At 43.2% G+C, this 16,819-nt stretch overlaps 1 protein-coding gene and 1 long non-coding RNA gene across 4 annotated transcripts in view; one reads left to right on the forward strand and one right to left on the reverse strand.

The window, feature by feature from the left end:
• The first annotated feature begins 563 nt into the window (after positions 1 to 563).
• Positions 564 to 11,682, forward strand: LOC310825387. Its single transcript, XR_014555251.1, has 4 exons — positions 564 to 3,012; positions 3,266 to 4,322; positions 4,658 to 4,827; positions 11,218 to 11,682. It is a non-coding gene; the product is annotated as an uncharacterized lncRNA (long non-coding RNA).
• A 517-nt stretch (positions 11,683 to 12,199) lies between these two features.
• The window catches only part of SYT12 (synaptotagmin 12), a 54,093-nt gene continuing 49,473 nt past the window's right edge, over positions 12,200 to 16,819 (reverse strand). For all 3 annotated transcript variants that reach the window (XM_083698300.1, XM_083698301.1, XM_083698299.1), the window contains 3 exons: positions 16,539 to 16,659; positions 14,948 to 15,081; positions 12,200 to 12,710 (listed from right to left, as the gene is read on the reverse strand). In XM_083698300.1, the coding sequence (XP_083554426.1) occupies positions 12,537 to 12,710; positions 14,948 to 15,081; positions 16,539 to 16,659 (429 nt within the window). In that variant the 3' untranslated portion in view covers positions 12,200 to 12,536. The remainder of the gene's footprint in view (positions 12,711 to 14,947; positions 15,082 to 16,538; positions 16,660 to 16,819) is intronic.

Consider the following 16,819-nt stretch of genomic DNA (forward strand, 5'->3'; position numbering starts at 1 on the left):
GGCTTTGCCCTCGGGTGGGAAAAATATTGCGCCTGGGAAAGGGAAGTGGGAGTCAACAGACACTCAAGGAATAGTTTCGGAGAAAAGGCTTTTATTTCTACCATCCATGAGCTGGTAGAAGGAGCACATGTGATAGTCCACAAAAGCATGCACGAGTTCACAATCATGTGCACAAGCATATATACCCCTTTCCAGTTCCCTCCTCCTTTCTCCTCCCTCAGGAGTCCTCTGAGCATGAACAGAAAGCTGTCTTGGGACTATTGGGACTCTTGGCACTCTTCCCAGGAAAGGGGTTTCAGAGTGTTCAGATATGTTTCAATCTCTTGTTCTGGCAGGGTTCCCGGACAGAAAGTAAGTTGCAATGTGGTTCTTTAGCAAGGCCAGAGGGCATGAGAAAGGCCTGAGAAACAATGGACTGTTACAATCTTTTTAGTTACAGCAAGCGTAATGTTTCTGATGCTTAGCTGCTGAGAAAATGATTTTGAGAAGCTTTGAGCCTGCTTTGGTGGGGGGTGACTTCAGGCCTAGGTGAGGTCACCTGTCCTCACCTTCCTTCAATAGCAGCTAATACTAGAAACATGCCGTCCCTGGAAATTTCCTGCAAGTCAACAATCCTCAAATGAGTAATTGATAATGGCTGAGCAGCTTTTGCACTCGGGGGACAGATACTGTGCTTGCCTGCCTGCATCATTGCTGACATGAGGCTTTGTATCTAACCTAGGTAAAAGATTTGACCAAATGAGTAGAACCTGGGCCGGAACTGGTCATGTTTTAGTTTCATGGTGTACAGACTGGTGCCAGCCATGTTTACTTGGAAAGTCCATTAAATGGAACAGACTTACTCCCAAGCAAATGCACATAGTAGTGGCCTATTTAAAGTTTTATGATGTGACAAAACATGTCTTTAGGTGATATGTTTTTATTTACACATATATACAACCAGAACATAGGATGGAGCTAATTGTTTAAGATGTGGATGAGGCTGCCCAAGGCCATTACCTTAACAAAGGAACTGGTCTGACTGGTTCACCAAGTTTCCTATTGAAACGATGCAGTTCTATGGAAGCATTCAAGAGATTATGTCTCTCTACCCTACATGGTTACATGCCCTTTATTCTCTGGCTCCTTTCCCCTAACTATACACCTTCCCATTGTTCATTACTTTTATGTACCCCTCCTCCTGCCAGGACAATTTGTTTGGTACAGAATATGGTGAATAATACTTATAAATCCTGATTATAATGAAGGTTGCAATCCGCATCACTCTTTGTAAAATAAATCTGTATATTTTAAAAATATGTATCAAAATTTGCAATCCTAAACATTCTTATTATCAAAGAAGTCCAAATGAAACCAGTGGGACTTATTTCTGAGTTAATATGTTTAGGACTGAGCTGTAAAGCATGCAGAACATTTATGCAAAATAAGCACTTTGGCGTATATTGAATCAATTTGCATAATTCCTTCTGGGCATAAAAACTGTTTGCTTGTTGGAGAATTTGGGTCTCCTTAGTACAGAATTTATTAAGAATCAAAAAGAGAGGCAAATATCAGATGGCTGCCCGAAGTAGAATTTCCTGGATCAAGAAGCCCGCCTCACACATTTTGACAAAACCTATTCCTCGGGGCAGAGTACAACAACGGCAAGTTGTCCAATTTCAAAAGTTGTGTCATTGGAGTTCTATTTCCTAAATGTATGTTCTTCTAGAATTTTTACCCAAAAGGGAGAAATGCAAACTAGAGGTTGCAACCTTTTTTTGGCTCGTGAGCACGAGCGGAATTTTGAGGCAGTGTTGTGGGTGCTAGGCACAAAATGGCTACTATGGGGGGTATGTCCTAACACAAAATGGCTGCCAAATCTAAAAGAGCTAAAAAAGAGAGAGAGGACCACAAAAACATGTGGGCATGCCCTCCATCAATGGGAAAGGGCAACTACATCAACCATTGTCATGGTAGCATAGAGATAAGCTCTTTGTACCTCTCCTCTGTTCAGAATGTCAGGGAAGGAGGATGTCCAATCAATGGCTTTCAATAAAATGTGGGCAGGTTTAAGGGGCATGTTCAGTGTAGGAGAGGCTGAGCCAGTGCAAAGTATCTCACACATTGTGAATTACGAAGAACTTTCACGATGGGGGTTACTCTCTTGGGCACACTAATTCCTGTGGGCTCCATGATGTTGACCGTGGCAAACTGTTATGTTCTGTGGCTCCTCTTGTAAATAATAATCTAAATCTGCATTAAGATACACAGTCCATTAAAGTGCAGCTTGTTATGTTTAATCACAATAAGACACGGCCAACAGATTCTCCTCATGTTTTGAAAAACCAATTTGTGTTCAAAATGTTTACAGTGAAAAAGATGGGCACAAATTCATCTTGTTTAACATGCAAGTTGTGGCATAAGCACAATTTTTATGACCTGTGATACTATCTGCCCTGATGATAATGAAGATGGCAACCCTTGAGTCACTTACTGGGGCAGATGTGATTGCTTTGGAGGAACCATTCTGCGGACTACAGTGCAAAACTGACATTGGTAAGACCATGTTTCCTTCCAGACTCCATGCCATCGGAGAACTCCTGTCTGAATGTGGGACTAAATGTTTATTGTTTTTCTAACCTCAAATTCAATTTGCCACATTTCTGAATCGGTTTGCAATGCAATAATAATAATAATAATAATAATAATAATAATAATAATAATCGCCATGAGAATCTGTCTGCATTCTCCTAAAACATGTTTTGCAAGCAACATTACCAAATATAATGCACTTTTGTATCTTATTTTCACTCATCTATATATTCAATGCAAACATTCCCCTAATATATAGTTTTTGGTTGGAGACTTCCACTGCAAGATTCAGAGAAGTGCACATTTTGAAGGATTGCTGTAACCCCTCAGGTGACCTTGGGCCAGTCGCAGTCTCTCAGCCTAACCTACCTCACAAGGCTGTTGGATGAGATGAGGAAGGGGAAGAACAGTGTGCGTGACCTTGAGCTCCTTGAAGCAAAGGTGGGATATAAATTAATAATAAATAAAATGTTGGTTCATGTTTGGTTTTTTGGTGGGGTGAGGTGGGGAGATTAGGTAGTCTCACATTAGCATGTAAGCGGAACCAATTTTCTCCCCTACCTCGAGGCTAGTTGCACCCTGGCAACTGAAGGATGCATTGAGTTTTGTTTTGTTCTTTTGGAGACCATTACCTTCCAGATTGAAATAAGAACAGCTGACTCAACAAAGGCATTCTTATTTTTTCCATACAAAGGCAAGGGAGCCCCCATCCACAACTGACAACAGCTCTCAGAAAACATCCCTTATTATTCATGGCCATCTGTGCAAAGAGAGCGAATGAAACAGAGGAAATGTCATGTTACATTCATGGAGTGACTGAGTGGGATGGACCCTGAAATACCACGCCATGGCAGCTCAGAATCGGATGTGGGTGGGTGGTGGTCACCAGAGGGAGCTCTTCAAAGTGACAAGTGGGTGGCTCAGAAAGCAAGTTATGACAACACCAGCTGCAGGGATGTCACGATGACTAACAGCGCCAAGGAAAGGCAATTCCTGCCTTAACTAAATGGTGCAAATGATATCCACAGATGTTGCTAATTCATAATCAGGCTTAGCCACTGTGAGAACAGGATACTGAACTAGATGTGCCTTGGCCTGGTACAACTTTTTAATAAGATGAGAGAAGGCAAAAAGAATGAGTAGCAAGGTAAGAGCCTCTGTGTGGCAGTATGTGAGGGAGGTGGAAATGAATTGGGCTACTGGTGCAATCCTATGCATGTAATGGGTGTGGAGGGACCAACTGTTAAGTAAACATGCGTAGGATTGGATCACTGCTCATCTAATAATATATATTTTGTTCAGCATACTTTGTTTCCTCCCTCCAAGCCCTTTGTATGATTTATGAGGATGTAATAGAGAGGAAAATATTGGAGTGGAGAACTGCTACTAATATTGGAGCGGGATCATAGGTCAGTGATAGTGCACTTTTATTTGCATACAGAAGATCCCAGTCCCTGACAAATTAAATGAGAACCAGGCAGCAAGTGATGTGAAATATATCTGCCTGAGATCCTGGTGAGCCCCTACTGGTCCGAATAGACAATACTGGATTAGATGGAGAAATGGACAGACCTTGTAAGGCAGTATCCTGTTTCTGTTCCTACCCATTCTAGGGTTTTCTGGGAGACCAGCCTTTCCTAACTGTGAGCCCCCAGGTAGTGGTGTACTACAATCCCCATCATCCCTGACCACTGGAGAACTGATGCTTTGCTCTCAGAGGTGGGAGCAGCAGCTGGAGACCATCAGTGAAGGTAAGCTGAACTTCCACAGCTACTGGAATGCCTCCTCCTCTTGAGGAAGTTGGTCTTTCTGTACCTGTGGCTGGCAGAGTGAAGCCTGCCCCACCCCACCGACTGGCAGATTGAGAGTCAATCTACCAGGGGAGTGGAGGCTACATCACGCCGACCGGGGGTGTGGGTTGCCCCTTTGGAAAGAGCAGCTTCGAGAGAGGCAAGGACAGGGGCCACCCCCATGACATTTGCTCTGGGGATGACCTTGTCCTAATTGTTTAAAAAGTTTTATGTTGTTTAAACTGCTTTCTAACTTGTATGCTTTTAACTTTTTTTTGGTTTTCAAATAAAGTTAGTGACTGTGCCATGTCCCAGCGCCTACTCCAACCCGGGGAATTGTGGTTGTCCTATCAGCCAGCCCTTAGGTCTGCGGCTGCTGTTGCTGAATGCCAGGTGGATGCAAGATGTCCCTCATCCATGATCTCATTGTAGATGACGACAGCCAACAAACTGAAGCTCAATCCAGGTAAGACTGAAGCACTGTTAGTGGGCCGTTCTCTAGGTGGCCTGCTCTTGAGGTGGTTTACACTTTAAAGGAGCAAGTACATAGCTTGGACATACTCTTAGATCTTTTGCTGTCACTTGAGGCTCACATGGCCTCAGTGGCAGTGGCCCAGCTGTGCTCCTATACAGGCAAGGGATAGCCTAACGTCTGTCATCTATGCTCTGGTAATCTCTTGGTTGGATTACTGCAATGTGTTACATGTGAGAGGGAAGTTATTGGTTTGTTTGGTTTTTTATTATGTATTTTGTGTTCTCATTTTGTATTTTTATGTTGTGAACCACCCCATGACCTTTGGATGAAGGGTGGTATAGAAATTTAAATCCATCATTATCACCAGGCCATGTTGGCTGAGGCTGATGGGAATGTAGTCAAACATTTGGGAACCCAATTTTGGGAAAGGCTGTGATACACTAAAATGCAGTGAACGAAATGTATACGCAAGTATACTTTTAAAACTTCAGTAGTGGAATCCAGCTCATATTTTCTTCCTAAGTATTAACCTGAGCTACTGGTTGAATTTCATTTGTCTGCGTTGAGTCAATGGAATCATATGCACTTCATGCACAGGTTTAGAGCCATTTTGCACAATGAGAGTAAGAATGACACAACCCTGTTAGAACATGACCTATTCAGAGCACAGGTGATAAGGCTGCATGACTGAACGCCCCCCCCCCAATATCAAAACTCCCCAGCACAGAGCAGACTCAGGCTAGACTCTCTCAGTGATGTCCATAGAGTGATGTTGCAGGTTGCTGCTTACAGCAGTGATCTCTTTCATGGGACCAAGGCCCTTAGTAGTGAAATATTGGTGTTTTCTGTTTTAATGAGAGACTGATTGTATCTTGAATCAGAAAACGAATCAGGCGATGCTTAACATCCATAACCCAAGAGATTCATTATCCACATTGCCAAAGCTAATCCTTGAGATAATCTTTGAGCTGTCAGTACCTTCTCACATTTGAGGCACAGCACTGATAGGAGCCATTCCCTGGGCACTTTGCACAAGTCGGTTCAATTACCTTTTCAATTTCCCATGTTTCCATGGTGATGTCCCACCAGCTCACATTAGACCATGTTCAAATGTTAGTGTGTTTGTTTTGCAATTGCAGCAAAGAGCTCTGTGACATCTTAAGGACTAACACACAATTACTACAGTATGAGTTTTTGGTATAAGCAGACTGCCTTATCACCTGCAATGGAAAAAAATATGCTGTTGCCAAGAGACTCATTTGAGGAGATATTGGTTAGTCTTTAGATACCATAATTCTGCTTGTTTTGTCAAGTGATTGAACAATGTTAGTCTTCTAGAAATGGCGCGATAATTTTGTAGTGAGGCCATTTGTGTGACAAAAATATCAGATACAATTGAGAACTAAGCAACCATGACTAAATCCCAGCAGCAGCAAGATATCTAGATATACTGAAGCAGTGTGCCATGGGTTCAGACATTACAAGTATGCACTCATAGACACCGATTTGGATCCATTCCTTTGGAGGGAGGTGGAAAAAAAAAGTCAAGCTGCCCAATTACCTCAAATTATTTATTAGCTTTTCAAATATGTCCCAGTATGAACAACTGGGTTTTTGCTCTGACGCAATGTACAGCAAATGATAGCCTTGAAAGTGACAACAGAATGCTTCAAGTGTATGTCCACAGCAGCTCCTTTTTCCACACTATGATCCAGCAAAACTAAAAGATTCTGCGATGCACACCTAACGTTCCAGTCTGGTTTCGGTGCTATGTGTGATATTAGAAGCACTATTTTTGTTTGTGATCCCAATAAGTCAGTTGGAGTGATTATGCACCTGGCGCATTTGTTCTGGTTTTTTTTTTTTTTTTACAGCAGTGCCCACAGCCCGAGACTAGCTGCTGTTATGGGAAGGCTTGGCTCTTTGGAAGTGGGATATGCAGAATAAACAGGCAGGGGAGACAGCTTCAGCTGCACAGCATCCTTTCTCGTGTGTTGAAATGGAGATAGTGTTAGGTGTGTAGTAGATATTTGGTGCTATTCAGTGCATGTTACTGTAGCGCTACACTAATATTGTCTTTGTGAGATCCTATTGCTACAACAATATGTAGCTTAAATTGTGTGTAAAGCACATCTTTGGATCAACGGAAATACGTATTACTTTAATGGGACATTCTCCCCCTCCCCCTCCCCCGGCACACCATTCTCAGGATTTACCGTATTTTTCGCTCCATAAGATGCATCAGACCACAAGACACACCTAGTTTTTGGAGGAGGAAAACAAGGAAAAAAATATTCTGAATCTCAGATGCCAGAACAGCAAGAGGGATCGCCACGCAATGAAAGCAGCAATCCCTCTTGCTGTTCTGGCTTCTGGGATAGCTGCGCAGCCTGCATTCGCTTCATAAGACGCGCACACATTTCCCCTTACTTTTTAGGAGGGGAAAAGTGAGCCTTATAGAGCAAAAAATACGGTAATTTGTTGTTGTTGACCTGAGGACAGGAACCCGCCTGATCACAGCTCTTTGCAAAAGATCAAAGATACAAAAATGGGAGGGGAGTTGCCTTGAAAATACACCTGAAAAAGATGCTAAAGCTCCTTTTGTAACTTTGGCATCTTTTCTCATGTGTGTGTATCATTTAAAATTGCCAAAGAAAATGAGAGGTTATTGAACGTAAGAAATTTCCCATGTAGCCATTTTTACAGTCAAAAACATACATGGACTTCTTATCATAGGGTGTCTGTCCAGAAGAATATCTGAGTAGCAGTGCTGTCAGAGCAGGACTATGAGGCAGACATCCAGAATCTCTACTCAACCCTCAATAGCTGTAGTGTTGACTTAGCACATACAGTGGTACCTCGGGTTAATAACTTAATTCGTCCTGGAGGTTCTTAACCTGAAGTACCACTTTAGCTAATGGGGCCTCCTGCTGCCGCCACGCCGCCAGAGCACAATTTCTGTTCTCATCCTGAAGCAAAGTTCTTAACCCGAGGTACTATTTCTGGGTTAGCAGAGTCTGTAACCTGAAGCGTATGTAACCCGAGGTACATACACATTGCACACATTACCATCAAGTGAAGGGGGGAGGAAATACCCACCTCCAGAAGACCATTAAATCCAAAGTTTAACATTACGGAACTGTATCTTGGCAGTGCCCTACGCTGGCTTTGAACATGGCTGCCTATGTTAGACAGCCAATTCAGAAATGTTTTCAAGATTAACCCCATCCATGACTACCAAAGTGTCTGGTTAGATTCTGTACACCTTGGCAAGAGAATCTGAATCAGCTGTGTGCACTATCTGGGCTTTAAGAACAAGAAAAGAATTCCTCCCTCACATGAAAGCTAGAGCCTAGGTAACTGCAATGGGGCAGGAGGAGTCAAATATATAAGGTGCTGTCAACAATGTGCATGTGCAGTGGGGAAAAGATTATGTACAAAGCTTACGAAAATACATTACACAAGCACAGCTGCTGCTTTGACACAGCAGAAATGATGCACATAATACAGGAATGGTGTGATGATACACTTTACATTACAAAATCACCGACAATCCCCAGCCCTTCCCAAAAGTCTGCCACTCTTCTAGAATTGAAGGATGGGTAGGAGGGAACAGGTGAGAATATCAAACATTCGAGGTACAAATGTAATTACAATCATCATAGCAGTATCTCTCTCAGTCCTTCAGTGTGAGCAGCTTTTAAAGACCAGTCTTTATTTATCCCAAAAGTGAATGTATCCTACAACAAGAAGTGTATCCTCAGAGAAAAGTCACAGGAAAGACAAGTTTGTTTTATGGCCAGCATGATCGTAGTATGCTGATGGCAGATAAATTGGAATTTCATCCTATCCAAGTCTTGAAATACATCACGTCTGGCCATGGTAGAGCGGCTGGGTGAGGCAGGCCAAACCTATACAAGATCAAGATGGTAATGGACAGTGCAGGTAGTGTGGCCTGGAGCTAGAATGAGCAGGAACACCTGTTCTTCACTGCTGACACCTTGGGGTGCTCTTCAGCCAATTGCTTAATGGTTGGAAGGGAAGTAATAGTGCCACTGTATTCTGCTGTGGTCAGACCTCACCTGGAGTACTGTGTCCAGTTCTGGGCACCACAGTTCAAGAAGGACACTGACAAACTGGAACGTGTCCAGAGGAGGGCAACCAAAATGGTCAAAGGCCTGCCTTATGAGGAACGGCTAAGGGAGCTGGGCATGTTTAGCCTGGAGAAGAGGAGGTTAAGGGGTGATATGATAGCCATGTTCAAATATATAAAAGGATGTCACATAGAGGAGGGAGAAAGGTTGTTTTCTGCTGCTCCAGAGAAGCGGACACGGAGCAATGGATCCAAACTACAAGAAAGAAGATTCCACCTAAGCATTAGGAAGAACTTCCTGACAGTAAGAGCTGTTCGACAGTGGAATTTGCTGCCAAGGAGTGTGGTGGAGTCTCCTTCTTTGGAGGTCTTTAAGCAGAGGCTTGACAACCATATGTCAGGAGTGCTCTGATGGTGTTTCCTGCTTGGCAGGGGGTTGGACTCGATGGCCCTTGTGGTCTCTTCCAACTCTATGATTCTATGGAGATGGTCAGGAGTGCTTTGCCACTGCTTCTCCTTGCAAGAAGGATGTCTTCATTTTTGTCCTGTTCAGGTTTCCCTTTGTCATCTCAAGGGTTGGTTATTGGAAATGGAAGATGCAAAGGGGGACACCTTTAGTGACTGCTCAAGCTTTGCAGTCTACTTTCTGAGAGTCAGGGGTTGCCAGGAGCACATTACACCAGGTCTTTACCATCCACACAGCATCTCTGTGTTTCACAAGCACAACTATTGTAAGCTGCCATGGAGGCCCAGGGCCAGGATGGGAGGAGAAAAATGTTAAAGATGAATAAATGCATTTCAACATGCTGGTTTTGACCTACTCCCTGCCCCCACATGAATTAGACCATATGTACATCCCCTGGCACCTAATCTGAATTCCAGTTTGAAAATTTGTTGAAGAGTGTCCCTGAGAAAGAACCCTGTTCAAATCATTTGACCCCATTTTTTAAAAAAACCTTTTCCCCCCTGGGGCAACCAGAGATTCCCTCCCTTCCTCCTTGAAATTGGTGCCTTCCTGTTTATCCTTCCCATGTACCTTGATATCATATTTTAAATGCCACCCTAATCTTTGAGATCAGCTGGTTATAATTTCCGTAGCAAAGTTTATGCAATAAGAGCATTAAGAGAGGTAATTATGGAGGGTCACCTTAAAATTCTCTCTTCTCTTTTCCTAGCAATTCCAAGCTTGAATATTTTTCAGGGATAGACATAATATGTGGACTGGCTTTTAAGTTAGGATTAAAGAGGCAAGGGCATTTTTAAATTCTGGGATGGCCTATTTATTTTCTTAAGATTCTTTCAGACATCAGTTGCATTTGGTTTTAATCTGCTATTGCTTTCAACTGTTGTGATGCTCATGCTGGATCATTTCTGCAGCTTTCTTAATTGATTTCTGATTGTTTCATTCTGACAATATCATTTTAATAAGCAAAGCATCATGGGATTCATATGGACATAGGATTACCTTCCTACCATCACAGTTCTCCTTTGCACATAGCAGAGCTTCCACTTGAAAGGAACTTGTCACACTTTTCTTAAAAGAGTCCTTGGGACCCCTGAGCTCAATGAATCCAGATGTCTCTTTTTGATGGTTCTGTCCAGTTGCTAAAGCCAGCCCTACTGTGGTATTTGGTTGCACAGAAGGCAAATTAAGCAGCTGTCTAGCTTTATCAAATGGGGTGGAGAATAATCTCCCTTCCAATCTATGTAAAACCTATTAACAACAGAATTGCTCAGGCCTTAACAAAGCGATAAATGCTCACTCTTGATGGAGTTTGCCAAGGTTCAGGAGGCAGAAAAGGAAAGTGCTTTCTTGATAAACTCCAAATGTCAAATGGGCTTATGTTCAACATAAAGTTACCCTTTTAATATCAGCATTTCTGCTCTTTCATGGTTAAAGTTGAGCAGGCCTGACACCCTCAGAGAATTGCTTAAAAAAAGAAAGAAAAAGAGTTAAAGCTTGAGTGACCTCTAATGCTTTTCAGATCATTAGGGCTTGTGTTTTCCATTTTGCTTTATGAAGTGTGTATAGCTAAGCCAAGCAGCAAGTTCTTCAACAGCGAAAGAGCTCTAGATACAAAGCCACATGCCTTTAAATTGGGTGGCAGAATGGCTTGGGAGAATGGGGTAGTGTTAGGGTACCCATTTTACTAATATTCCTTTCCTCAAAATTTTACTGAAATCACATATTCGCTTACTTTAAGCCAGCTCAATGACCAATTTTCATGATACTTTGTCATTAAAAACAAAACGGTTTTGTTCTTTTTCTTGATTTTTCCCTTTCCCAGCGACCCTGCATCCCCCTGAATGCCAATTAAAGGGCCTGCTATCTATGGACCGCTTGGATTGACACGTGATCCATGTGCTCAAAACGGCAATGGAACAGCTGCTCTGGTGAGAAAGCATCTAAGTGATGCTGCTGCTATCACTGAGGGGGGGGCATCAGGATTAAACAGCATTACATGGTAGTCTAGATCATGCTTTGATGGTCATGTGCAGTCTCTGATTGTGCTGGACACTTTGTGGTTAATGCTATCAAGCCTATTGTAAGTTGCTTGGAGATCTTTTCTGTAACAAGCAACAGACAAGTTTAAATAAATAAATGACGCCACCAGGGCAAAAAACAAACCAACCAGGGTAGCCTATGTTACTCTAAGGTCTAAGTTATGATAGCACGAGGTGCAAGAAGTAGGTTTGCTTTAGGCACCTGACAAAAGAGGCCAGGCACAGGGAACCTGGTGCCCTCCAAATGCTGCTGGGAGTTGGAGTCCCAGTGACGTCTGGAGGGCCACAGCTTCCCTATTCCTGTAATAGGCTACAATAGTTGGTCTCCTGCTGCTCTTTGTGGCAATAGGCAAACATGACTACTCTTCTAGAATTGGAACCATGGATGGAGATGCATTTGACGATGGTTCCATAAGGTTATGATCTTAAGCTCATTTACCCTGGAAGTAATTTTCCAGAAATTCAGTTGTTTCTCTGAATCAAATGGGATTTTCCTGCCAAAAAAATGTGACAAGTATAAAACTGTGATCTCAATCATGCCTATTTCAAAGCAAGATCTATTAAATTCAGTGGCTCTAACCTCCAAGTAGATGCATTTAAGATCTAAGTGGAGTCAAATGGATACACACACACACACACACACACACACACACACACACACACACACACATATATGTACACAAAGCTTTCCCCCTTGACCCTCGGGGCTGGAGGAAAACCACATGGGACTCTTAATTCCTGGTAAAAAAACACAAATTTACTAAATGACTGGTTCTCCAAGCTGGTGATTTTAGAGTGATGGAGGCAGAAGGCCACCCTATTTGTCAGCAAGCTACTTCAGGGCAGTCCTTTGTACTTGAATGGCTTCCTCTCTTACAGGTTTCAGTTGTTTGAAGCTTTTCCAAGGCTTGTGTGGTCCCATTTGGCAACTGAACATTTTCCCCCCTTTCCTGTTGCTGCAACTCCATTTTGTGAAGAATATTTGGAGCAAAAATAAGTTTTCGTTCCTAGCTATAATGAACTCCATTTGCCAACAGTATCTGCCTACTGATAAGAGTTTAGGCACCAAGTTGGATTATTCACAGCAAGGTGCAAGCATGCCTTAGCTTCGCCGAAGTGGGTGCCACATGGACACAGGCTTCCTCAAGGTGGCCAACATCTGGTTCCAATGTGTGATGCCCATCCCACCTGCAGCTGGGCCTATGACAACATGGCCAATGTTTTCAGCTCTCCCGTCTTCACAACACTCTGCGACAGTCACCCGAAGAGACAGTTCCTGCAAGGACACAAGCTGATATTAGCAAAATTCCATTGACCCAATTTTTACCACCATGAGATGTAGTTTGAGAAGTGGCTGTAGGTACCCTTGAAAAGCACTCTTAATTTTCCACTACTGATTATATATAGAATTCATGTTCTCATTCCATTCAGAAAAGTAACAATGCAGCACAATGAAATCTGGCAACAATGCAGACTTGCCCAACTTGATCTCAAAATCAGCCCAGGGGCTGGAAGTATGCTGGGCCTGAAAAACTTGAGGGGGAAAGACAACACCTTGATTTCTGGTGCAGCGTCACTTAGGAGGACTCCAAAATGCTCCTTTCAATATGAGAACCACCATATGGGAATGCTTAGCCTCGTAGCCCTCCACTATGAGTTATTAAGGAATGCAACATTTCACTAGCCATCAGCAACAGCTAGTTTCTTTCCTGCTTGACAAGTAAGCCCCAAGGGCCTTTCAGGCGCCTGTAAAATTTGTGTGCAATGAAACATTACTTCTCTTTCCCTTACATATTAGTACAACTTTTGAGAACCTTTGCCCTAACCCCCATGAATTTGCATCATCCTCAAGAAGGGACAGGAGAAGCCACAGCAGTTGGCCTTTGCTTGGTCGTTATGGTAACCCATCCTTTTTCTTGTCTCCATGCCATTGCTGAAGAAAGCTTCCTCCTTGTTATCTCTCCTTTGAAGATGATTTTGTTAGATATGTTATATTAGCTCCCAGCACCGAAGCTTCTGAATGACTGAAAAGCAAATGAAATTATATATTCGGCCTTGCAGGTGATGCAATGATTGTGTTTACATCTCCCGTACTGGTTTTTCTTTCCCTGGGTTTAATTTGAAAGTCTCTGCCTTGAATGCCAAAAACCTTGTGGGCGGAAATCTATCACCAATCAAGAAAAGCTTCTGAATGGAGAAAGATTCATTAAAATTATAGCTGTCAGCAGCAGTAAGGAAGAAATGAGTGCTATGTTCTTATTATGACTTAGCTGGACGCTGTTGTCTACTAATGATTTTGTCTGGGTTAATCTGAAGGCCACCTTCGCTGCTCAGTAAAAGACAACATAGCATGTTAACAAGAACAAAGAAAATGCAGGACGATACATGACATGGTTAGTTCAGAGATTTCCCCATCACCAATACATGTTTGGTTTGTTTCCTCTGGACTAAACAAACAAATTAACTCTCACCATTTAGATCACCAGTGTTGGCAAAAGGGCAATGTCTAACCCTCGAAGAAGCCTCTTGCCCTGGGCATGCCAGTTTATATCCCATTTAATTTCATGCTCATTAGGATGTCCTCAGCCACAGCCAGCCCTCCATCACTTAGGTGAGTTTCTAAGATGAACAGAGCTAACATAAATTGACAATGAAGAGAATCTCTCTCTGTACTGTTTTCCTAGAACTTCATTCCGAAAAGAAGTATCTGCATCACCTAAGGCTTTGTCATTAACATTTGTGAATTGTACCATTTGAAGCAGGTTTGTATTTTCAGGAGCATGGCTTGTGAAGGGAAGGAGCTTTAACACTTTGCCCCAGCCATGGGCCCAGTTGGAATTGCCCTCTCCCCCACCATGCCTGCTATTCACAGAGGATTCCTATGACTGTGAGCAGTGAGAGGTTCCAGGAGCAAAACTGCCAGGTTTAGATTCTTTTGGATGAGAGCACCCTGGAGACTTCAAAAGTTTGCTTTATTTATAAGTGGAGCGTAGTGGAAGCAAGTCATTGGAGTGGGTGGCCATGTTTGCCTATTGTGGGAAGGAATTCCACAGTGTAACTACGTGTTGTGTGAAGAAGCACCTTCTTTGTCTGTCCACTTTTAATGGCTGGCAAAAAATCTGGATTCGACCAGTGACATGTGTGCACACAAGTGGACCGGCATGAGACAAAGCAGATGGAGTCATTACAGGCACAGCTGTCACACACCAAAATGACTGTGTGAACTGGGCTTGAGATGAAATTGCTTCTAGCCTTTTCCAGTAGGCAGACCTTCACAGTAAGATTCTATGATTAACCAAGGAATAATTGGACTGAATTTTATGAGCCCTTTAACATTTTTTGGTGCATTTCATAGCCGGGTAGTCTGATCCTATGAACTGGTAGGAGAGGGTAAGTTTCCCCTGCGTGGTCTTGGTGTGAACTGTATGCCTGATGCTATAAACTGTGCTCTTAGCAATGCAGTAGCTCAATGGATGGTGCTGTAATCGTCCCTGTGAACCTGGAGGCTCTTACCTGTAGAACAATTGCTGGCACTGAGAAAATCATGGCTTCATTAAACACTGGGTTTGTGTCATCTCTCTTTGTCGCAGTCTTTTTCTTACTGATCTTTCTCCCGTCTTGCAGCAAGTACACTTTGACAAAAGGATCTGATAGGATGGTAAGAAGAGGATGGTTTTTACTGGGTCCCTGGGGGAAATTGTTTCTTGTATGCAGACTTAACCTCTGAAAAGATGTAGTATCTGAAGCTGGTGCTACTTTCAGTAAAATGCACCACTATATTATTTAACTAGCGGGGCTAGACCTTGTCAAACTGGAACATATAAGCAGGTGTGTGTACAGGCAAGACCTTCATATATGAGACTTAACTTTTTTTTAACTTAAGGTAAAGGTAAAGGGGCCCCTGACCATTCGGTCCAGTTGTGACCGACTCTGGGGTTGCGGCGCTTATCTCGCTTTATTGGCTGAGGGAGCCGGCGTACAGCTTCCGGGTCATGTGGCCAGGATGACTAAGCCACTTCTGGCGAACCAGAGCAGCGCAACGAAACGCCGTTTACCTTCTCGCCGGAGTGGTACCTATTTATCTACTTGCACTTTGATGAGCTTTCAAACTGCTAGGTTGGCAGGAGCAAGGACCGAGCAACGGGAGCTCACCCTGTCGCGGGGATTCGAACTGCCGACCTTCTGATCGGCAAGTCCTAGGCTCCGTGGTTTAACCCACAGCACCACCCAGAGACTTAGCTTAGTTTAGTTTTAAAGGGCTATAATCCACTCACAACATTTTGGAGAGCGAGATAACACCCACAGGAAAAAACATACAAGTTAGAAGGACTGGCCATGTGCTCTTCACTTTTGATAACCAAGAGAAATCCACTTAATTAAAACTGGAAGCTAATTGATCACTTCTGAGGCTCTTCAAAGAGAATCACCCCCTACAGATATTCAGCTTCTGCTGATGGTTATTGAAGAAGCCCAAACAGGATGCCTAAGAAGGAGACATTGTGGAACAGTTGATTACTGCCCTGCTGTGGCAACTCAGAAGTTTTAAAATATTAGATGAAATTCATTTTCTGCGGGTGTGCCCTGGATGCTATGATGAAGCCAGCTTAAAGGTGAGTATGTCTGAGTCTCTGCACCTTAAGGTGCCTTACTTTCCCCTGAGTGGCATAACCTCACCACATGCAGCTGAAACTATACGGCAGGCCCCCTAGAATCGCAGATTGGCACCAAGACAGATTTGATTCCCAGCTCGTCTCCTCCTAACAGCTAACCACTAAGAACAAGGAATGCCCAGAGCTTGACAGCAGTCTCTAAAAGAGCACTAAAGAAGACACTGAGGTCCAAACTAAATGCCATGGGGGAGACAATGCATAATGAATGCATTTATGTCTCTCTACGTTTCTTTCAATTGGCCCAACTGTAAGGAACAATTGGGACTGTGACCACAGGGTGGGCTAACCATTTATCCCCCCACTATTTTCACAATAAAAATTGTGATCACGGGCACGACTAATTTACCCACTGTGGAGTAAGGCAACATCTTCACACTCTATCAAGTCACAGCTGCAGGGCAGGGCGGAGGAATTTTGCAAGACTGTTTACTTACCTGCAGTCATTTTCCCATTGGTCCACACAAGATTCTTGGCCTTAACCACAACTACTGTCAACCGCTCTGCCGTTGGGAGATAGCTAAGAGAAAGCAGAATTTCACCCACTGAATCAGTTGCCTGCAGGGATAAGAAGGAGACAGGTGACTGCTCATTAAATGGCCTTGTAACAAAATGAATGGTAGAGATTACTACTCTAGCTCAAGGCAGTGAGGAACATTAGAAAGCAACTGAGCTATATAAAAAGGTAGCATTTGAGGGCCAATTCAGTCAACTTCGG

Source organism: Podarcis gaigeae (assembly GCF_964106915.1).
Source record: "Podarcis gaigeae genome assembly, chromosome: 1".
Classification (NCBI taxonomy): Eukaryota; Metazoa; Chordata; class Lepidosauria; order Squamata; family Lacertidae; genus Podarcis; species Podarcis gaigeae.